This window comes from Hemibagrus wyckioides, linkage group LG08 (genome assembly GCF_019097595.1).
Source record: "Hemibagrus wyckioides isolate EC202008001 linkage group LG08, SWU_Hwy_1.0, whole genome shotgun sequence".
Taxonomy (NCBI): Eukaryota; Metazoa; Chordata; class Actinopteri; order Siluriformes; family Bagridae; genus Hemibagrus; species Hemibagrus wyckioides.
Genome location: NC_080717.1, coordinates 18,842,615 through 18,866,202, shown reverse-complemented (window position 1 = coordinate 18,866,202; position 23,588 = coordinate 18,842,615). Strand labels below are relative to the sequence as shown.

Below are 23,588 nucleotides of genomic sequence, written 5' to 3'. Positions count from 1 at the left end.
TTTTCTAGCTGAGGGACAGCTGACAAGACCTAACTATCTGAGAACGGTAGACATAAATGTTCTCCTTTTACATGTTTTCATCTTTTTACTTCACCTCAACTTTATGTAATTAGGCTTTGCCCTTTCAGGTGCTGTTAGACTATTAAATAATAGATTTTTATTAGATGTTTATCAAAATAACTTCGACTTCTCGCAAAGAGAGAATATTTTGTGTGTGTGTTTATTCGTTATTTGATCGTACTGAGCCATGTACACTATATTGCCAAAAGTTTTGGGACACTCCTCTAAATCATTGAATTCAGGTGTCGTTTTTCAGGAGTTGGCCTCTTATTTCCAGTGAAAGGAACTCTTAATGCTTTAGCATACCAAGGCACTTTGGACAATTTCATGCTCCCAACCTTGTGGGAACAGTTAAGGAACTTGACTGGCCTGCACCTGACCTCAACCTGATAGAACATGTTTGGGATGAATAAGAGTGGAAACTGTGAGCCAGGCCAAAACTGGGATATCTGCCTTTTCATGCACATGAATGTAATATGGGATAAGGCTTTTCCACAAGGTTTAGGAGTGTGTTTATGGGGATTTTTGACCATTCCACTAGGAGAGCATTTGTGAGGTCAGGCACTGATGTCGGACGAGAAGGTCTGGCTCGCAGTCTTCTATCAGGTTAAGGTCAGGAAGTTCCTCCACACCAAACTCGCTCATCCATGTCTTTATGGACCTTGCAGTCATGTTGGATCATCCCCAAACTGTTCCCACCAAGTTGGGAGCATGAAATTGTCCAAAATATCTTGGTATGCTGAAGCCTTAAGAGTTCCTTTCGTTGGAACCAAGGAGCCGAGCCCAACAACTGAACTGGACGATTTCGAGGGTTGTCCCAAAACTTTTGGTGTATGTATCTGTTTTTCAGCGCCATAACCAATTTTGACCACTAGATGTCAGCCACAGTCCAGTTTGAGGGGTCGTGACCATGTGACCAGCAGGTGGCAGCTTTGTGCCGTTTCTTCCGCTCGATCATCGAAACAACAAACCAAGCGGTGCGAGCGGGCTGAGTGTGTGTCTGAAACAGACAGCCTCTGACCGCCACTTTCAAACTAACATCCATGAATCTGTCTGGGCTTTTCTTTCAAAAACAACTAGCGCCACTCGACACCGTCACGGAGCTGCATGTGTGCCGGATTTAATCCTGGTGGTAGGTAAGTTGTAAAATGGCGGAGACGTTTACAGAAGTTGGTGGGGTTTAGTGATATTTTGCTGGTGCGCCGAGCTGAAAGCTAGCCTCGGTTAGCTTGCGTTCCCCCCCCCCCTCCTCCCGCGTATAATACGCGGGACTTGTGCCGAGAGAAGTCGCTTTAGCTTGTCAAAACAGCCGCGTAAGCTCGGCTTTGCTGGATGGGAGCGCGTTTTAAAACATCCCAGGTGAAGGTTTTAGACGCGCATCAGTTCTGCTCAGCTTTTAGTCATTGACATCGTAGGCCACTTCCGCGGTGATTCTCTGAGCTGTTTTGTTGATGTAGCTAGCTGGCTAAACACAGCGAGCCCGCGAGCGCAGCCGCTATGGCGAAACTGGAGCACAAATTCACAACCAAGATGGAGGACGCGGGGAGGCGTTTTCTCCCCCCCGCACGTGAAAAGAGAGAAAACTGTTGTCGCACGAACAAAAAACCCGAGTCTTTGTACTAAAAGCCCACATATTTGATCGATATATTTAACGCTAACAGAAATGTAAGTGTAAACTACAACACGACTCGCTCGGCTGGAATGCATAATGACTGTAAGCAGAGCCAAAATGGAGAATCCCGAAAACAGCTGCTGGATTGGTTTCAAGATGGAGATTTTTTTTCTCTCTCTCTCTCTCTCTCTCCGTATTCGCGTTTCCCCTGGAACTTGTTTGTCGTCGCTGTTTTATTTTACTTACTCAGCCGCTTGTGCAAACCACTTTGTACACGCACACACACACAGAGAGAGAGAGAGCGAGCAGTGCGGAAGAACAAACTTGAAGCTGCCCTGAGAGATGATTGATCAGGGGAGAATTTGGTGTCTGTCCGCTTCTCGTCCCACTCGAGTGTTTCAGATCAGTTAGCATAGCGGACCGGACTCCTCACTCGTTATGGTTTGTTTTTGTTTTTTTTAAATACGTTTCAGTAATTTTTTTTAATGTATCCGAAGTATAGTGCACTCTGTCTCGAATTCTTATTAGTTTATGAATAAAGTTACAGCACCAGTCCCAGGTTACTAACTTTGTGGGGGATGTTTAGGCCAGATGCGCAGACCGAAATGTTTGACAGCACGCGCACCTTCGATGCTAGATAGCTAACTCTACGCGATATTTTACTCTGCGTTAGTACTTCTTGAAAACAGTTATTTGTTTGTTAGTTTATATATATGTACATATGTTTGTGTATATCCGATTAACTTATTTAGACAGGAATATCACACATTTGCGGTGTATTTGGTGAAGCTTGTTAGCTTCGTTTGGCGCCACTTTTCCAGAAGTGAATCTTGTCAATTTTTCTCAGTGTTTGCAGCATGATTTTATTTTTATTTTAACAGCGGAAATATTTTAATCTGCTTATGCTTTGTAGTTACAGTCTGGTTTTTTTTTATTATTATTTCATAATATTCGTGCTTACACCCCAGACGTAACGGCGCCACAAGTAGGGTTTTGAAGCAAACTCATTTTTTCGTGTGAAAAAAAAAAAATGAGCACGTGACCTTTTAGAATTCAGCTCGTGCTGTTTGCATGGCTCCTAAACGGACCTCTTACTAACATCAGACTTAAAATTAAATGTGACTTTTGAACATTTTTTTTTTTTATCATTTTGCATGTTCTTATATTCAGTTCCAACGAGTCCTGACCTCTTAGTGACCATAAAAGTATATCTTTCTCTAATGTATACACCACGCCCCACTGCCTTACTGTGGTATTTTTCCTGCTTACTCGTAAGGCAGTATATTTCCCTTCAGGGGCGTCTTAGACAAACGATATTCAGCACGCCGAATGCAATTTCACTTGAACAGACAAAAGCAGCTCTTCTACACAGATTCCTTTCGCTCGCTTCCTCACTTCTCCCATTTCTTTTCATGTTTACGGCCACGAATGATAATGACCATCTGTGATTGGGCGCGATAAGCACGAGGGCGGATAAATTAATACCTTATATGGTAACGCAGGAAGTTCGCTCCCTTGCTTGTTTCCTGGAAACCGCAGACAGTACGGCCAATGAACGCGACGCATAGCGTGACAGTGTGCGGGCGGCCACGCCCCCTTGTTTTCATCTACATCCGCAAGCACATTTTCAGGCGTGTGGCTCATTCACAGCACGGAACCGAGCCAGAACGGACCGCCGTGTCATCTAGTGCTGCACCGCTTAGTTATGCGTGTGTTTGTATAATATACGTGGATACGTTTGGGCAGGGTTTTTTGGAAATTATGAACGTCCGATTAGATTAAAATGTCGCACGTGCTCATACACACACGCACCTGATATGTCTGTGGTTGGTGTATTTCAGTGCACAGTCACGAGAATGGGAAATACAAGGCTCTCATTTTTTTAAGAATATATTTGTAAAAGGTAAATCATCCCTAAATACTTGGAACCATTTTTGTAAATGAATGTAAACATCTGTAGCTTTCCAGACTGTCTGACAATGTTAAAATGTCTACAAAAAACTAAACAGAAACATGAAGTAAAAGAATTCTTCCAATGCCTTAGACCCTAGGGCAAAGATGCCATTATTATCGTCACACATGCGTTACAGCACAGTGGAATTTTTTTCTTCACATATCCCAGCTGAGGAAGTTGGGGTCGGAGCGCAGGGGCAGCTATGATACAGCGCCCCGAAGCAGAGAGGGTTAAGGGCCTTGGGCAATTGCCCAACAGTGGAGCTTGGTGGTGCTGGGTCTTGAACCCCTATCCTCCGATCAAACCAGAGCCTTAACCACTTGAGCCACCTCTGCTTTATGTAACAATCCTAAACTTTTTTTGTTGTTGTTGTTCAGAAAAAATTTCTAAAGAAAAGTTTGTTTTTGTCGTCAACACTGCAGATTTTAGTTCGTAATTGTGCAATGTTGCGTTAGAAGGTTTATTTTTTTGTATTTTTTCAGGCATACCGTTTATGGATTTTACTTATGGAAAATCCATGTAATTTTTTAATAAGTAGTATTTAGACAGAACGTGACATCATGTGTGAAATTAATTTATGCTTTAAAGGATGAACAGATAAATGCGGGAATGTTAAAGCATTATGCGTTCAGCTGTTGTAATAAAGAATTAATAGTCAGCATTCCTCATATCAATGTTTATTTTGCTTGGAATATGGGTTAATGCATTATCTGCACTAGCATAATGGTTTTTGGCAAATGTCTGCTGCTACTACTTTAACCAAAATGAGAGGGGTATCTTGTAGTGGTGTTAGTTTATGCCACCAGCTGTTCAGTGTGCCAGCATGTCTGTCTGTATTCAGATTGAAGTCGGAGCTGAGCTTGGTCTAAACAGTTTTTTTGTTTTTTTTGTTTTTTTTTCTTTAATTTATTAATCCTTTATAAAATTCACACACGTTCAACCACTGTAGGCATTAAAGCAACAGAGACAGCTCAACTGACAGCATAGTCTAAGTTCAGGCTTTGGATATTCCTCAGTTAAAGCTAGATGTACTTAAGTTAGATATATTTTCACAAGAAGCTAGTAGCCTAATTTTCACAGTCCTGCAAGCTTCATATATTACTGTTTGCCTGTTCTGTCAAGCTTATATCCCAGCTCTAATGCCGACATTTATTCTCAACTGGATCTCCAGTCATGAGTTCTGGAAAGTTTCATTTTAAGTTACATTCCTAGGATCTGGACTGGGAGCAAAGTTAACTAAAAACCAAATGTTATGTACATCTGTGCAGCCAGTTTTATTTCATTCAAGATTGACTGCATGAAAACAAAACGTCTTAATTAAATATCTAATAATGGATCAGTTTTTTGTCTGTCCATGTTTCTGTAGCTTTACTGACATGCAGTACAGTGCATCTGTCTGTTAACTGCAGAAACATGTATGTAACTTGTCAGCCCTCTGTTTTGCTCATGCATTTACATTTAAGGCATTTGGCAGACGCTCTTATCCGGAGCGACATACAAAAGTGTTTTGAAGTCTCTATCAGTGAAGGCATTGACACTGGTTCAATACATCGCTGGTACGGCTGATAGTGAAACTCTGGTAATAAAATTCAATTTTTTCATTTTAGACCAAATTTAAGCACTTTTCATTTCTTTTGTTTTCACCTTTTCTCCCCATTGCCGAGCATGATTTTCTCTAGTCAGTAGTAGCATCTGTTCTGAGACAGGAGTTTGAACCTGGGATTTTATCTTGAGAGCTCTACCTGTATTACTTTTGCTTCCTGTTTCTGGTTTATGTCTCAGAGCATCACCCACATGGACAAGCACTCAGAGAGCAGCTGCTGAAAAGTAGTGCAACACTGCACCCCTTGTGGCCATAATATAACCACAACTTTATGGTGTACATCTCAGCTTTTCATCACTAGTTGCTTTGTGTATAATGACTCTACATATTTCAGATCATGTTTTAGGTATCGTTAATTAGGACGCCTTCTTAGGTCGCTTTCTTTTAAGTTATTTGTTTTTAATATAATTAGACCTGAAATTGATGTTTACTTTTGGATCTGTTCTAGGTCATATGACAAAAGTATCTGCAGTTGCTGCAATTGTTGACAGAAGATTACGACTTTGACAAGTTAAGGTGGTCCAGAAGATGTTAAAGAAATGATAGCAGCACCAGAATTACAAGCGGAGTTTCATTATCCCCAGTAAGTGACCCTTTCTCTTATTGAGTCTGGTGTGAGATGAGATCATGGTTAAGATTTGAATTTTGTCTTTAACAGGGACACCGACACACGATTCTCATCAGACACTGACTTTGATGATTCTGATGGGAGAAATGCTGTTCAAGGAAAAGGAAAGGTATGTATTGCGTGACTAAGCATTTTGCACGGAACATTGACTAATCATGTGTCTTGTGATCAATAATTTCACATCGACCAGTAGCATGCATATGTGCTTCTAGTGACGTGAAAAGCTGGTCGGTATGATTATATTTGAGACTTAACGATCAATTAATAATTAAACATTAATGTATGCATCACATTTTTAACTAATTGAGGCCAAAGCTAATGAAATTTCTTTCTCATCAAGTAACATGGTCAGTTTGATGTTTTGCTTAATAGCCTTCACATGCTGGCAAAACAGTCCCCAGAAAAATAGTTCATATTTCACATTGGTTGTGGTTGCACGCAGTGACGTGCATCAATCAGAATAAATTCATTTCAGTTACAGATTCAGGCTGTACTGTTTTCATGAATCCCAAACTGGGCATACTGCAGGCAGTATATAAGAAGCATTGGTTTAGTGTGAGCATTAGTTACATAGCAACAAGGAGCGCACGAGTCTAGTCAGAGATTTCAGCTTTTTAGCCTAGAGTTTAATTACACTCCATGTGTTTTTTAATGAGTTTTAAATGATGCCAAATGTCCTTATTGCTGCCAAAAGTCATTATTAATCATATAGCAAGAAGATGAATTTGTGCCTTCAGTAAATGGCTCAGCGTTTTAGATTTGCCTGAAATCAACATTTAGGAGGTTGTTCAAATGAACAATATTCATGAGTATAGAGTAAACTCGCCGGTTCAGAGAGTAGTGAGCAAAAAGTTTGTTTATACAGACTCCTGCATGTGGTGTTAAGTTTCTATTGTTCTGATATCTGTGTCTGTTATTGTTTATATAGTAATAGCTCAGTGAATTAAAAGAGCAGACATGCCTCGTAATCTAATAATAATGATGACAGTAATAACGAGAATGGAAAAAAACATGTTTAGCAAAGTGAAAGCTATAATGGTTGATCTGGTGGGTTTATTTAGGAGACATTTATGGAACAAGTGTTGTCTGTTAGCACTTTATGACAATCGCAGTGCTTGGAAAAGTTTCCCAGCCCGGGAACATTTCCATGAGAGTTGTTCACACTTACTGGATTTTCTGTAAAATGATAAAGTTGTTTGTTTTGAGAGAGAAAAGAGGCTGATGAGAGAATGGCTCTTTTTGTGTGTGTGCGCCAGTTATAACATAAGTGATAACAGGAACTCTCTTGGATGTTCCATAACATTGACTTTAATTGTCTAGAATCTGTTAAAATGTAGAGTGTGTGTTATATTCATTAATAAATTAAACATCGTAATTGTAAGTAGATTGCTGTGGGTTTTGTGCTGAATAACACACTCCAAACCATACGATACACAAATAAACCACTTAGGAGTAGTACCATGTCATGCTGCATCACACCACCCCAGCATTCGTTATTTTCATATAAAGGGTCTGTTGTGTGTTGTTCAGTGCTAAAGCAGGTATTACATTATTTATCTTTTAGTGTTACCACATTAAAAGCTGTAGTCTGGTAATGGCTGCACAAAAATATCTTCACTCAACAAAATCCCATAATTATCTATAAGTAAAGTGTCACAGGAGCAGGATATTTATTTATTTATTTATTTAAGTAAACCTTGCTCACCTTTCAGCAAGAATGCTAACCATTAAAAACTGTTGTTTAACAAACATTAAATGTGTTGTCAAATTTTCTGTGACCTAGAGTTATTTTCATTTGGATTGTTTAAAGAGCCATTGTTGAGACTTTACTGAATCTTGTGTTTTAGGTGAAAAAGGGGAAGAAGGCCCCTGGGGAGAAGGGGAAAGGAGGCGGAAAAGGCGCTGGCCGCTTAAATGGACACCATCAAGAGAATGGCATGGAGAATATCATGCTTTTTGAAGTGGTCAAGCTGGGAAAGAGTGCCATGCAGGTCAGTGTTGAGGTCTCGAGTTCTTCCAGTTTATCATTGTCATGTAGAATTTTCTATTGGTCTGACCGATTAAGCTTTTTGTTTGCTTCCCCTCAGTCCGTCGTGGACGACTGGATCGAGTCCTACAAACAGGACCGAGATATGGCTCTCCTTGACTTGATAAACTTCTTTATCCAGTGTTCTGGCTGTAAAGGTACGCTATGATTCCCTCTGCTGTGAGCTACAGATAAGTTGTGGTTCATTATTGAGAAGCACTCTCTGTGTTTATTATTGCAGGTGTCGTGAGTGGGGAGATGTTTCGGCACATGCAGAACTCTGAGATCATCAGAAAGATGACTGAAGAATTTGACGAGGCAAGATTTTACTGCCTGTGGAACATGCTTTTAGTGATTTGTTTAATATCCTGGGCATCTTCGTCTCAGTATTAAAAAAGATTATTGTGTTTGTGACTGTAGGACAGTGGAGATTACCCTCTCACAATGGCTGGGCCACAGTGGAAGAAGTTCAAGTCCAGTTTTTGCGAGTTCATTTCTGTATTGGTCCGACAGTGTCAATACAGCATTATCTATGATGAGTATATGATGGACACAGTCATCTCCTTGCTCACCGGTCTGTCAGATTCCCAAGTGCGAGCCTTTAGACACACCAGCACACTAGCAGGTCAGACCTACTATATTTATAATGACCGTACTACCTTCAGACAATCCCTCTGAGGGTCTGTGAATCATTGCTTTATCTGATCTCAGTGTGGATGAGCTGTACGTGTCTATGACTCTCTGCGTCTGTGGCATATTGTTTTAATTCACCCTTGTTTGTCATGTGTGTTTTGATCTATACAGCCATGAAGCTGATGACAGCTCTGGTGAATGTAGCACTGAACCTCAGCATTAACATGGACAACACCCAACGCCAGTATGAGGCAGAGCGAAACAAGATGATAGGCAAGCGGGCTAGTGACAGGTTGGAGCTGCTCCTACAGAAACGCAAGGAGGTGAGCCAAGCTTTACTACTACTCCAGCAGCTTCACTGGATCTGTTTAAGTTTGCACCTCTTATATTTGAAGAAAAACAGCTGCTTGATTATGAGATGATTGACTAAGTACTTGACAAACATCAAGCAAATTTAATAGACACCAATTAGAGCAAAGTTTGTAATTTAATTTAAATTTAGCACGACATAGGATATCATTCAGATCACATTTAAGAGCAAGTAAGTCACCACATGACTAACTAAAGGCCTCTCTTTGGTGTGAACAAGGCACCTGGATGTTCCATTCTAAACAGCCATGAAACAGCTTTTACCTAGTTTGCAGAAAACGCACCTGATCTAAATTTTCAATGCCCTGAGAAAGGGCAACTTTTGAATAACATTCTAAAAGAAAATATGTATGCAAAGGATAAGCGGGGTAGCTGTGTCTATTTAGTATTGTCTGTGAAAGGTGATACACCGTATCAGGTATAACATCATGACGACTGAGAGGGCAAGAGTAAGGATTTGAGCGAGTTTGACAAGGGCCAAATTGTGATGGCTAGACCGCTGGATCAGAGCATCTCCAAAACTGCAGCTCTTGGGGGGTGTTCCCGGTCTGCAGTGGTCAGTATCTATTAAGTGTTCCAAGGAACTAACAGTGGTGAACTGATGACCGGGTCAAGGGCAGCTGTGGCTCATTGTTGCACAGGGAGAAGTGAAGGCTGGCCCATGTGATCCGATCCAAAAGACGAGCTACTGTTGCTCAAATTGCTGAAGAAGTTGATGCTGGTTCTGATAGAAAGGTGTCAGAATACACAGTGCACGAGGGGTCAGGGCTGTTATATTAGGCAGGTGGTCAAAATGTTATGCCGGGTGTGTGTATATTGATAATACAGTCAGATGCAGACATTTCTATTTGTTTTAATAACGTATGCTGGATGTTACACAACACTTCCTGAGGTGTTTGTCAGAATATCAACAGTAAAATATAAAAGCAGCTTCAGGTAACAGTAGTATTGATGATTATACTAAAGGACTGTGCCAAGGAGCTAGTAGATAAGCACAACTGTCTTTAAGTATCCGGGTTCAAGATATCCATTACTCTTTGTGTATTGTTGATGTGGACAGCTGTTATTTATGTTGACCAGGGTGTCAAATCTGTATAAAACTAAACGCCATATAAAAGCCTACATTTATTGTTTAAATATTTGCGTGAAATGGTATTGGATAATGTGCCACGTGACTTGTCGTTTTAATGGTGAGTCTTTACAGCCACTTTGTTTTCCTTTTAAAGTTTGTATGCTCACAAAAATGTTAGTGTCCCTGCTTGATGATGATAAAGGAATAAATCACTCCCCCAAAAATATTTAGTCAAGAGGGTTTTTTAAATAACACGTAATCCTGTTTAGCACAGAATTGTCAGGATGATTGCAGAGCTATCTTTAGTTTGGAGTACTAATATTAATTAACAGTTCCGTTATGTAATGATAGTCCTGCTGGCATGCCATCTGTGTGAGTGTGTTGGAGGCTGGTGTGTGATTTAACTGGGAATGGCCATTCATGTCTCTCAAGCATTTTATATTAATACTAATTGCAAACCTGTGCATTATTTTAAGAGCGCCTGGTGAACCAGAATGTAAAAGTTTTTATTAAGTATCCAAGTAATAATTTTTGTACCTCCTTTTTTGTTATTTTTTTATTTTGCAGCTTCAAGAAAATCAGGATGAAATTGAAAATATGATGAACGCTATTTTCAAAGGAGTTTTTGTGCACAGATACCGGTATGCCATCATTTGGTCTGATTAATTAAATGCATTTGGTCTTCTAATAGCTATAGCGCTGGAATATTTGGAGTATAATTAATTGCGAATGGTTTTTAATACAAATCAGCTGATTTATTAGTTGAAGAAAAAAGCTAGATAATTCTGTTCATTAGAGACAGGGCATGTGTTCAGATTCATTGATAATTGACAAATATAATCCACATAATTTCTTTTTTTATTTAGAAATACAACACAAAATTGGAAAGCTATACTCTTCACTGGCATCTTTATATAAAGCTTACATCTTCATGACAAATGGGGCCCTGATTGTTTTTGTTCCTGCAGCGACGCGATAGCAGAGATCCGAGCGATCTGCATTGAGGAGATCGGGGTATGGATGAAAATGTACAGTGACGCATTTCTCAACGACAGCTACCTGAAATATGTAGGCTGGACGATGCACGACAAGGTGAGGTTGTTGGTTATTTCCCAACTGTTTGACTCACACAGGGATGAAGCATGTGCTGGTTGTTAATAGCAGAGCCTCATTGTTTCTCTGCTCTCTTCATCAGCAAGGCGAAGTGCGGCTGAAATGCCTCACAGCTCTGCAGGGCCTCTACTACAACCGAGAGCTCAACGCCAAGTTGGAGCTGTTTACCAGCCGCTTCAAGGTGAGAGCCATCTGCAGTTTATTTCTTTCCAAATGCATAGAGAGAGAAGGCAGTAAAGAGCAGAATCTCATCAGAGTGGGACTAAAGATTTGTTTAAAGTATATTCCTCTTTATTTATTTTTCATAGTGATGAATATATTTGTTAAAGTTTCTTTTCAAATGTCCTTCGTAGTGTTTGAAATATTTCCATGTATTTGAATATATGCAAACTGCTGCTAACTTTTTTTCTCCTTATAGGACCGGATTGTTTCCATGACACTGGACAAGGAGTATGATGTTGCTGTGCAAGCAATAAAACTACTCACGCTTGTGTTACAGTAAGTATGCACATTCGGGCATTGACCTCTGTGAATCTGGATTTAGATGACACAAAACAAGATAGTGTGCTGACATGATTGTGGTGTTTGCTATTCCAGTAGCAGTGATGAAGTCCTGACAGCGGAGGACTGTGAGAGTGTCTACCACCTGGTGTACTCAGCCCATCGGCCCGTTGCTGTGGCTGCTGGGGAATTCCTCTTTAAGAAGTGAGGATTGATTTCACATCTTAAAACTGAGGGAACACACAGGGTTGTGTTACACTTTTAAACGTCTTTTGTGTTTTGGAGAACAGCGATTAATGTATCAAAAAGTGTGTTGAGCACATGGGTGCATATCTTTGGTATACTCTGCATTATATATTGGTTTACCTGATATCGCACCTAAGACCTGGGGAGGGTGAAGGCTTTCCTAGAAGACTATTTTTCCTAGTCTTTTTAAATGAAACTGCTATGTTCTATCTTCTGTATGCATGAGTTCATGGATTCTCTTCATTGGCTAGTGTTGCTGTGATTGACCAGTGAAAGAGAGTGTGCCATGTGTCCATGGCCAATTTTGCTCCCATGGCTCATGGCAATGTCTGGTTGTGGCTTTATTGGGATTTTAACTTGCAGTCTCCTGACACTAACACTTTTCCATTGCTCCACTCTAAAAACACACACTCTTATCTTCTTCATATTGGTCATCGCCTCCTGTCTGTTATCATGAGGGAGGGCTGGTGTGTTGGGGCTTGATGAGGTTTGACTTATCTGACCTCCTGTGTAAAATATACATACAAAGTTCACCCCATTTCCAACCTGAGCAGTTCAGGAATATCATAATGCAGATTATATTTTGTTCTCTGACTTCTTATTCTCAACTTGTGTAGAGGTAAGGTGATGGAGTGACTGCAGAGTGCTCTTATCTATGCAAAGATGAAATACAGGGTCAGGACCTAAATGGCATTGTTATCTCTCCCTGAAACCTCTTTGTTTATCATTGTAGGTTGTTCAGCCATCAAAACATAGAGGATGACAGCATGCCTAAGAGACGAGGCAGACAGAGTCTGAATGCCAATCTGATGAAAACTACTGTTTTCTTCTTTCTAGAGAGTGAGGTGAGTCACAACAACCCATTCAGCCTTCTTTCCCTTCTGACCTGAATGGTGTCTTTGGCTGTAGTTGCATGCACAGGTCATTATGTCAATGTGTTTATAGACTGAACAAAGAAAAAACACTGAACAGGGTAATGACTCAAAATGTCCAGACATTAGATGCCCACTGTTTAACACACTGTCTTGTTTTCAGCTACATGAACATGCTGCATACCTGGTGGACAGCATGTGGGACTGTGCCTCTGAGCTGCTGAAGGACTGGGAGTGCATGATCAGTCTGTTGCTGGATGAGCCCCTGCCTGGAGAGGAAGGTCTGACTCTCTTCCATCTTTCTTTGACCAATTAGCATTACTGCACGCTTCATTTTACGGAAGGTTTTTTCCCTTTCTGTGTATTCATATGAAAATATCTGATAAAGATCTGTTGAATTGGGTGTCTTAACTGGTTATGGGCACCACAGATGTAGATGTATGAACCTGACCTCAAATTATTACAGATTCTAGTAAGCAAAGAAAAACCTTTGCTTAGTTTTATGCGAATGAAATAAGAAAAGATGACTAATAATTTATGTAATGGTAAAATATGGATTTTGAAGTGTGCATTGAAGAGAGGTGTATATCCCATGGGCTTGTGTAACTGCTGGGGCAATGTGCTGAGGCTATTTCATTGTGTTAATGGCTTTGATGGAACATGTCCTGTGCAGCTCTGACAGACAGACAGGAGACGGCCCTGATTGAGATCATGCTTTGTACCATCCGACAAGCTGCGGAATGCCATCCCCCTGTAGGCAGAGGCACTGGCAAAAGGGTAAGAGACTATGTGGTAATGCACATCATTACCATTGCAAATGTGTGGAATACAAATGAAGTGCAAGCAGATTCACAAGTGTCCATGCTTTGAAGGGAAGAATTTTTGCACAAAAGAAATGATCATGTTAATGGTGGATTGAACTCATGGTATTTTCAGTTTATTTTGTAAATTGTGCATGTACACACGTTTGATTAGTTTCCTCTTCCTGTTCCAGGTATTGACCGCAAAAGAGAAGAAAACACAGCTCGATGACCGGACACGAATAACTGAGCTTTTCGCAGTGGCGATGCCACCTTTACTTGCCAAGGTAAATACTAGTGTTTTCGGGTGTTTCAGGGGTGTTGCTAAAGAAATCTAAACATTTCATTCTAAACATTTCATTTGTGGATAAGTACAAGTATTCTTTCCCCTGACAGTATTCAGTTGATGCAGAGAAGGTGACAAATCTTCTGCAGTTGCCACAGTTCTTCGATCTGGAGATCTATACAACAGGGCGGTTGGAAAAAGTGAGGCCCAGAGCTACTTTATACAGTTGTAGTTTGAAAATACAAAATTTTGTTAATTGGCTGTGGATCTGTTCGTAGGCAATATTTAAAATGCTGTGTTACTGTTATCTCGTCTTCAGCATTTGGAATCACTGCTAAGACAAATCAGGGACATTGTGGAGAAGCACACTGACACTGATGTGCTAGAGGCCTGCTCGAAGACCTACCACGCCCTCTGCAACGAGGAGTTCACAATCTTCAACAGGGTAGACATCGCCCGCAGCCAGCTCTTGGACGAACAGGTGGACAAATTCAATAAGCTGTTGGAAGACTTTCTTCAAGAGGTGAGGACAGGCAAACTGAGCTCTCTGAAGTTTAATAGATATTCGCATTGACACGGTGTTAACGTCTGCACACATCTTTCTTGCTTGAAATAAATTCAATTGTTAAGCTGTCTATTGTCTCATTTATTTATTTATTTTGACTTTGGTTTGTCTGACTTGTCTCTTAGGGAGAAGAACCAGATGAGGATGATGCTTATCAAGTCCTATCCACGCTAAAGAGGATCACTGCTTTTCACAAGTAAAGATCTACGTTACAGTTTGCGGGCATTTCTGTTATACAGATGCAGTTATTTGTTATGTCATTTATTGTTCTTGTCCTCACTGCCTTTCTCCTCAGTGCTCACGACCTTTCAAAATGGGATCTGTTCACCAGCAACTATAAGTTACTCAATACAGGCATTGAGAATGGGGACATGCCAGAGCAGGTGACTCTTTAAATTCGTTTTGGTTTGATTTGGAATACAAAAATTATTGCAGTGAGTGACTGACTCGTGTTTTTGTCCCCTTGACCGTTTTTCAGATTGTCATCCATGCACTGCAGTGTACACACTATGTGATTCTCTGGCACTTAGCCAAAGTGTCTGAGGGTAGCTGCAAAAAAGTAAGCCGGTGTTTCTCTCTGCTTCCATTTTGGTAAGTAACTTTCCTATTCTTAGTTTGTTAATCGTTTCTTTTGACACATGTAGGAGGATATGCTGACAGTGAGGAAGCAAATGCGTGCGTTCTGCCTGATGTGCCAGCGATATTTAGCCAGTGTCAACACCACTGTGAAAGAGCAGGTCAGTGTGAGAGAATATAATCTCAGATAATTTCAGTATCCTACTTGATGAACACACTTAACACCTAACTATCACTTTTCCTGCAGGCCTTCACCATCTTGTGTGACCTGCTGATGATCTTCAGTCACCAGATCATATCTGGAGGGAGAGAAGTGCTGGAGCCTCTGGTTTACTCACCAGAAGCCTCACTGCAGTCTGAGCTGCTCAGCTTCATCTTAGACCATGTTTTCATTGACCAGGATGAAGACAACAACAGCACAGGTTCACCATACTGTCTCTTTTTTTTTTTTTAAAACAGTGCAGTCTTTGTGGGATGGGCAGACCATCCAGTTTTGGCTGTATTGTCTGTAATGCTTTCGATTTCTGGTTTGGGTGATTTCCTGAAATTGGCTTTAGATCATGAGTTTAGAATTTAATGGGTAGGTTAGTTTAAGCGCAATGTAAACATGGGGTTGAATGACTTTTTGACTCCAGTTAAACTGGTCTGACTTAAAAGCTTGTTAAGCCGGAGGTGTATATATGGGTAATCTGATACGCTAAAAGCTTCAAAACAGGTTTGAAAATCATGGGATATTTTGATAATATGGTTTTTATTGTTGAGTAGTTATTCCTAATTCTTTAAACAGATGTATGTTATGAAATAACTGTTTCTGAATCTTCCTGAACTCTATATCACCTCTACTAATCTTTACTGACACAGTTCGCCAGAAGAGGGAGACAACGCAGCTGCGTTTATAAAGCAGAAACAGTAGATATCAACATGAAATATTTAAGATTACTCAGTAATTTTCTGTGCTGGTCTTGTTTGAACAGATGGGCAGCAGGATGATGAAGCAGGCAAAATAGAAGCTTTGCACAAGAGACGCAACCTACTTGCAGCTTACTGCAAGCTCATCATCTACAATGTGGTGGAGATGAAGACTGGTGCGGACATATTTAAGCAGTATATGAGGGTGAGTCTCACTGTCTTTGGTTTCATCACTCACTTCAAGCCTTAACCCTAACACATAGCTCACTGCTGAATTCAACTCCATCAATCTGACTGCCTTTTCTTTGCATTAGTATTATAATGACTACGGTGACATCATCAAGGAAACCATGAGCAAAACAAGACAGATTGATAAGATCCAGTGCGCAAAGACGCTCATTCTGAGTTTGCAGCAGGTTAGTGTGTGTTTATTTTGAACCACATGATCCATTTTTTCATACACGTTCACAAATTAAAAGTTGCATGCTCCTTTCTCTTTGCCTTTTTTTAGTTGTTCAATGAGATGCTGTCAGATCTGGGCCCAGGCTTTGACCGTTCATCTTCAATGTTCTGTGGCATTAAAGAGCTGGCCCGTCGCTTCTCTCTCACTTTTGGTCTGGATCAACTCAAGACCAGAGAGGCTATCGCCATGTTACACAAGTATGCTTCTTCTAAGCCATTGTGGTTAATCTCAGATACTTGCTTTCCATTGTCACAGGGACGATCATGTGGGTCTGTTCTTGAATCCTTGTTTTACTCTGCTTGCAGGGATGGTATTGAGTTTGCCTTCAAAGAGCCGAATCCTCAAGGAGATGGATATCCACCTGTAAACCTGGCCTTCCTGGACATCCTCAGTGAATTCTCATCCAAACTTATGAGACAGGACAAACGCACTGTGTAAGCATTGCACTTGTGATGAAGATGAAGCTTTTATCTGTGTTCTTAACATACTTGGCAGATGCAGTAGATTGAATAGGTGGGAGAAATAAACACTAGCACCAGCTGCTCTGTTTTAAGCAGGCAGATTTTTCATTTTATTGGTGTTTTTTTATTTTTTATTTTTTTTTTAGGTTTTATGCAAAGAAAAATCTAAAAATGTTGCATGTTTAGTAATTTAAACACGGTGCCAGTATTATTGCTGATCTTTTCTGTTTCTCTGTCTCCTCAGGCACATGTATCTGGAGCGCTTTATGACATTTCAGATGACATTGCAAAGGGAGGACTGCTGGCTACCACTTATCTCCTACAGGAACTCTCTGCAGGCTGGCGGTGATGATGATACCATGTCTGTGGTGAGCGGCATCAGCAGCCGCGGTTCCACCATCCGCAGCAAAAAAGCCAAGCCTGTCACAGGCAAGAGGAAACTATCTGAAGGTACTAGTCTTGGTTTTAAAGACTTGATCAGATGGACTGGGAATGTTCAGCAGCTTTACTTGAACCATAAAAGTAGCTACAGCTCTACTGTATTTCCACACACTTAGATTTGTGCTCGAGCAAACATTGCATACAACAAAGTGGCAATGTACCATCTGTACCATATATCCTTACACACCAAAGACTGTAAATGCTTGGATGTTGCAGTGGGGTGAAAAAATATATAAGCCAAAATTAATCCGTCTCCGGCCCTCTGAAGGCTGGCTACAGTGCAATTACTTAACTTTACCCAGTATCATGTAATCTGTAGACTGTTCTAATCTGTCCATCTTGCTTGCTGTGGATTTTTCCCCCCCACTAGAGGTATACACACTGACCAAAGGGCCAGTTAAGTTTCAGTTTGATCAAATTTAGGCTTCAAACTCACATGTAGGAGTTAATAGTGCCATGTTGTTGACTCGCATCTAGTCATTGTTACTCATCCCTTTAAAGCATGGCTTGTCTGCTGAAAAAGAAAAATGTTAGAAAGCTAAGTTGGCCATTCTTTTTTTTTTTTTTTTTTTCTTTTTTCTAATGATCCAGGGACCCAAATGCATGCTTATAGTAAGAAGGAACAATATGTCTAAAACAAATGTTAGTGTTAAATTTTATGTCTTCAATTAATAAATGAAATGAATAAATGTGATGAGTCAGACATCACGGAGAGACATGGCACATAGAGCATGTTTATCAAGATTGTTTGTTTTGTTTTTTTCCCCCCACAAGTGGTTTATAAGTTGCTGTTGCCAGAGGAACAGAAATCTTGCCATGATGAATTATTTAACCATCTGTTAATATTGCTAGTTTCCTTGTAATTTTGTGAGAACACACTGTGCTCTTGGCACTGTATATATGTGCTAGCATGGTCTGCAACAACATATAGGTAGATACAACTTCATTGTCATTGCAAAAGTACAGGTACATAGCAACGGAATGCTGTTTAGCATCTACCAGAAGTGCAAATAGTAGAAATAGCAGATAAATATGTACATCAATAAATAAGGCTATGTCAGAGTGTGCATAGAGAAGTATGTGCAAGTTGTATTGTGTATACGAGATGTATACAAACGATTTGTTTGTTAGAAATATTTTGTGAGAATTGCAATCTGAGTTCTAATTCAATTCATATTTTGTTAAGAATTATGCAGTCCTCCTTTAACTTTTTAACCTTTGCTTTTTCTTTATTGTAGCAGAGGAGAGCAGCAGTAGCGAGGTGTGGCTGAACCGAGAGCAGAGCATGCAGACGCCGGTCATGATGCCTTCTCCGCATCTCACCTCCACAGTCATGCGTGAGCCCAAACGCCTGCGGCCCGAAGACAGCTACATGGGAGTGTATACGATGCCTGCTGAGCAGCAACAGCAGCAGCAACAGCAACATCCACAGCAGCGCACACACCCGTACACACCCCAGCCTCACAATCACCAGACCCCCATGGATTACAAGTAAGGGCACAGTAATCAACGGCTTGGGAAAACATGACAGCAATATTTCTTAACTCAGTACGGAGAATAATCTCATATTCTACAAAAAAAAAATTTATGTAAAATCTGCTAACTTTTTCCGCTAATCAACTAATTTAATAATTACAGTAGGTAATTAAAAGTAATAAAGGTAACTAGAAGTAAGCTTCAATCAATTGTATCATTCTGTCTAAATGGTTCTAAATAAATACCCTTTGCATTCGTGTTGCCTTGCTGCTGATTGTAAGCATGCCAATAATTAGATAGATAGGTAGGTAGATGGATGGGTAGATAGGTAGATAGATAGGTAGGTAGATGGATAGATACTTTATTCATCCCAATGGCAAATTTACAGTTATTTGTATAACAAACAGCTTTAATTTCATAATTAACAATCACATCAAATTTTTCCAAAGTCATTGGAAAGCGGCATTGCTTTCAGAAAACTGGTAGCTTGAGCACCTGGTCTTGTGATTTTATACCCACTTCACAGTATGACAGTCATTTCTTTAATGGAAAACAGGATTGTACATTCTGTAAGTAGTTCTGTTTGACAGTTTTGCTCACGTGTGTGGATGCAGTAAGATTTACCTCTTGTGGGGTTTTTTTGCAGCACGCAGGTCACTTGGATGTTGGCCCAGAGGCAGCAGCAGGAAGAAGCTGCCAGGCAGCAGCATGAGAGAGCCATGAACTACGCCAAACTGAGGAGCAACCTGCAGCATGCAATGTGAGGGAGCACATACTAGATGATTTCCTTGCTTTCATAATGCCTATGGTATATAAAAACACTTCAGATTTATATACTGCTATTTGGTGATGGTGTAACATAAGTAAGTAACTTCCTTTAACCAGTTGTAAAAAGTCTTTTAAACACATTTTATTGCATTAGTAAATCTTATGCCTATTTGGTGTTTTAGAAGTCGATGGGTTCTTGCATTATTAGTCTTACTAATTCGCTAATTGCCTGTTACTCAGCAAGCTGTGTTTTGGCTGCAGAAAGCCTTAGAGATGCAGCCAGCATGAGGTCTTATCCTATGTGGTGTTGGACTAAGTGGTCTTATTAATATTTCATCTGAGGCACATAGGGGCCCGAGTGATTTATGATTTACATGCTATAAAGAGCCTTGTTAAATTTTTTAAAATAAAAAAAAAAAAAAAACATAATTTGTATTTTTTTTGTTGTTGGTTCTGGTATTAAACTTGTTCGTCTTTTCAGACGCCGAGGATCAGGCCTTATGGAAGATGACGAGGAACCGATAGTCGAGGACGTAATGATGTCATCAGAAAGCCGAATTGAGGATCTCAATGAAGGGATAGACTTCGACACAATGGATATTGATCTGGTAACGTACTCTTGTGCCATTTGTATAGCATTCTCTGTAAAGGCTTCTTTTATAGTGAGTGATAAAAATCCCTCATTGTTAACGCACAGTCTTATCTGCCTCGTTTTGTAGCCCGCCTCAAAGAACCGACGAGAGAGAACGGAGCTGAAGCCAGACTTTTTTGACCCAGCCTCTATCATGGATGAGTCTGTAAGGACCACTCATTTCCTGGGTTATGATGCTTTTCAGCGGTAATGCGGAGGGATCCTAGCTCCACTCTGTGCCATGAGAGAGCTCCACTAGATGGCACTAATAGAGGGGTGATTTGTAATAGACAGCTCAGTTCTATGGTTTACTCCATGTTCTGGAGTATCAATAGCCTCAATAGCCTCAATCTAAGAAATGTTAACTACGGTTAAAGAGAATCGATGGCCATTTATTTGGTAATGCTGAACTCACACTGAATTTAAAACATTTTCTTTTGTAGGCCATTGGGGTACTCATGTTTCAGGATATAAAAATAGAGAAAATCTTTTTTGGAAAGAAGAAAAAAAAAAAACAACTTTTCTGTAATGTTAAATTGATTTTGTAAAAAAAAAAAAAAAAAATATACACAAGATCAGTGTAGTAACTGGTTAAACAAAAATGTCTATTCTTGTTCACTAGAGATGATATAGTGGCTTAGTTATTGAGTAAGCGTTCCCTTTTAATGCAAAACGTCGGGGGCCGATGGAATGCCATGGATTGTTGGACTGTTCTTTGCCATGTATAAATATATAAAATATATTTCAAAGTTGAACGTCATCTTGTGTGAAGAAGTGTATGTGAGCTCTTCTAGAGTTGTGGTATTTCTTGAAACTGGGGTGAATGCATCTTTTTTTTTCTTTTCTTTTTTTTTTAACTTAAAGATAACTATGTTATGTATAGCCCTTTTGTAATAGTGAGTAATCAGGTGTAAAGTAGTAATTTATAAGCAGGTTATTGCTCATCATAGTGAGTGATGTGATATATTTTAATCTTCTTAACTAATATGTAAAATGGAGGACCCCTCCACCTCTTTATATCTAGTGTTTAGTTTTGTTCGCCTCCCTTTCAGAACGATAACAAAGATGCAGCTCCTAGCGTCTGTTAATAACAGTGGGGGGGGAATCCAATATGTTTGTTTCCCCACAAGTCATCTCCTCAAATATTAGATCCATACCTTCTTCAAAGGGCAAAACCAAGGAATCGAAAGGAAATCTCTCAAGTAGTGCCATTGTGTTTGTCTTGAATTAAAAGCAAAGATTAGGAAGTCTGCTCCATTGTTTTCTCCCTGACATTCAGCTGAACAGTGATGTAGACAAAAATAAGTTAAATAAGTTGTTTAAAAAAAAATAAAGTATCAATTGGTGCTGATTTTATAACTGCATTTAGGAATTTTTTTTTTGTTTTCTTACTTTTAAGCTCCAATTTAAAGTTAAAAAGGATAAAATATATATATATATTAATGTTAAAGCATGTAGCCAAGCACCAAGGAGGTTTTTCTTTCATTTTTTATTTTTTTTTATTTGCATTTTATATGGTGTTTTGTTTGTGTTTGTGTTGTCAGGTTTTCGGGTTTTTACATTTTCCTAAATGTAAATTTGGTTGGCTAAGCTTCACATTCAGAGTTACTACATTCAGCTTTAAGTTTTTGTTCATTTCTTTTCCAATAGCAAAGCTTCATTGTAACACGGTGTAATACTCCATTTAAACATGAACAGATTTCGTGTTGCTTTTGGGCAGCTCTATAAAGTTAAATTAACACGTCTAGCTTGTACTATCTAATCATGTTTTTGTCAGAGGAATCTTTTAACCATTCCATGTCTTGGCCTTAAACATGCCTGTACAAAAAAAAAAAAAGTTCTCAGTTTTTCAATATTCTGTTACTTTTCATTTCTTGTTTTGTGCAGATTTCTAATTATTTTAGATCAGTGATTACCAAGCCCGGTCTTGGAGAGCTACCTTCTGCAGTAAGCAGTTTCAAACCTAAACCAACACACCAGCGCCAAATAAATCAATCTACCTGATTAGCCTGTTCGATTAGGGCTGGAACACAGTTCTGTAGAAGGGGTATGTGTCTCTGACAGGACTGAGCACTGCTACGGAAGCCATGTTCCCAAATAGCATGAGTGTAATTATTGAGTTAGAAAGTGCAACACAACTTAAAGAACTATGAAAAACGACGCTTCTGGAAACTGGCACCTGTTTGTCACTCACCACTACATTGGCAAAAACTGCTGAATAGATTGTGTAAATATATGTGCATTTTAACAAAAACTTAATTTTCTAGTGTTTTTTTTTCCCTGTTAATGTTTATAAGCCTATGATCTTTTCCCTGTTCAAAGATTTATGCTGATACATAATTGTTTCCTTGTCCTGTCACCTACTGTACTGTTTCTGATTTCTATTTATCTGGAGACAGTAAGTTTTTGAATAAAAGTAAACATCATTCTTTTGTGTGCTTCTTTTTTCTTCTTCTTGTGTTCAGTTTGTGTGTTGATTCATTCTACGTCACTGATAACTGCTCATGTGGCAGCACTTCTGCAGATATAGGTCAAGAGCTTCAGTTAATGTTCACAAGAAATATTACTTAACTGTTTGTTGGTACCATATGGGCCTGGTTTGAGTATTTCAGAAGATTTCCTGGGCTGTTTAGCAGTAAAAAAAATAAAAATAAAAATAAAAATCATTAGAATGGTTCTTCCAGGAAAGAATGGTCGGAATTTTTGAACTTACAATAGGTGACTCAAATTGGACAATTTCATGCTCCTAACTTTATGGGAACAGTTTGGGGATGTCCCCTTCCTGTTCCAGCATGACTGCACACCAGTGCACAAAGCAAGGTCCATAAACACCTTGGTCAAAAATTCCCATAAACACACTCTTAAACCTTGTGGAAAGCCTTCCATAAAGAGTTGAAGCTGTTATAGCTGCAAAGGGCAGGACAACTCCAGATTAAATTCATGTGCATGTAAAGGCAGATGTCACAGTTTTGACATACATATATGCACATATATACATGTATGCATATGTATACAATCAAATAAATATATTGTAAAATTTACAAACAGCTTTCTTATTCACAGAGTCTTAAATACTGTCAATATAAATGCATATTTCAGTCAACAAAACCATAAAATTGGGTTTTTTTATTCATAAATTTACACTAAGTAAATTTGGTCAACAGAATAAGTAAATTAATTAAGTAAAAGTACTGTTCCTCTTGGTCAGGATAGTCAGTAAAGCCAAAGAGTACATTTTCCCATAAGAGTGAACAAGGTCTTAAACACCGAATATTTTCATTAATACATTTTTGGACCTTACACCACAGTGTAACTGAGTAGGTACAATGCTAAAATAAGTGCAAGGCAGTTTCCTCATATTCATTACAAAAAAAATAAATAAAAAATACAATGTACATTTATTCCTTTTTTAAATTTTTGTAAATAATGAATTGCTGGATAAAATCTGTGAATGAGCTTAGAAAAAACCTCTTTAATCTTATTCCTAAGATGATATTTCTGTGGTAACAACCTCTCCAGCAAA

The 23,588-nt window shown here is 39.4% G+C and overlaps 1 protein-coding gene across 2 annotated transcripts; it reads left to right on the top strand.

Moving 5' to 3' along the window:
• The first annotated feature begins 1,011 nt into the window (after positions 1-1,011).
• On the top strand, positions 1,012-22,491 carry stag2b (STAG2 cohesin complex component b). Of its 2 annotated transcripts, none has more exons than XM_058396942.1 (33): positions 1,012-1,196; positions 5,678-5,812; positions 5,888-5,966; positions 7,705-7,848; positions 7,945-8,041; positions 8,125-8,201; positions 8,304-8,508; positions 8,688-8,839; positions 10,525-10,598; positions 10,926-11,049; positions 11,153-11,251; positions 11,489-11,568; positions 11,668-11,775; positions 12,551-12,662; positions 12,853-12,970; positions 13,363-13,466; positions 13,684-13,776; positions 13,886-13,975; positions 14,095-14,298; positions 14,466-14,536; positions 14,636-14,723; positions 14,819-14,899; positions 14,985-15,077; positions 15,164-15,338; positions 15,891-16,030; positions 16,140-16,241; positions 16,337-16,485; positions 16,594-16,722; positions 16,994-17,199; positions 18,432-18,681; positions 19,313-19,426; positions 19,916-20,042; positions 20,154-22,491. In XM_058396942.1, exons 2-33 carry the CDS (start codon positions 5,769-5,771, stop codon positions 20,274-20,276), a joined length of 3,852 nt encoding a protein of 1,283 aa, XP_058252925.1. In that variant the 5' UTR covers positions 1,012-1,196; positions 5,678-5,768; the 3' UTR covers positions 20,277-22,491. The 2 variants fall into 2 exon arrangements, with proteins under 2 accessions (XP_058252925.1, XP_058252924.1); XM_058396941.1 differs by having other exon boundaries at positions 18,429-18,681.
• Positions 22,492-23,588: the final 1,097 nt, after the last annotated feature.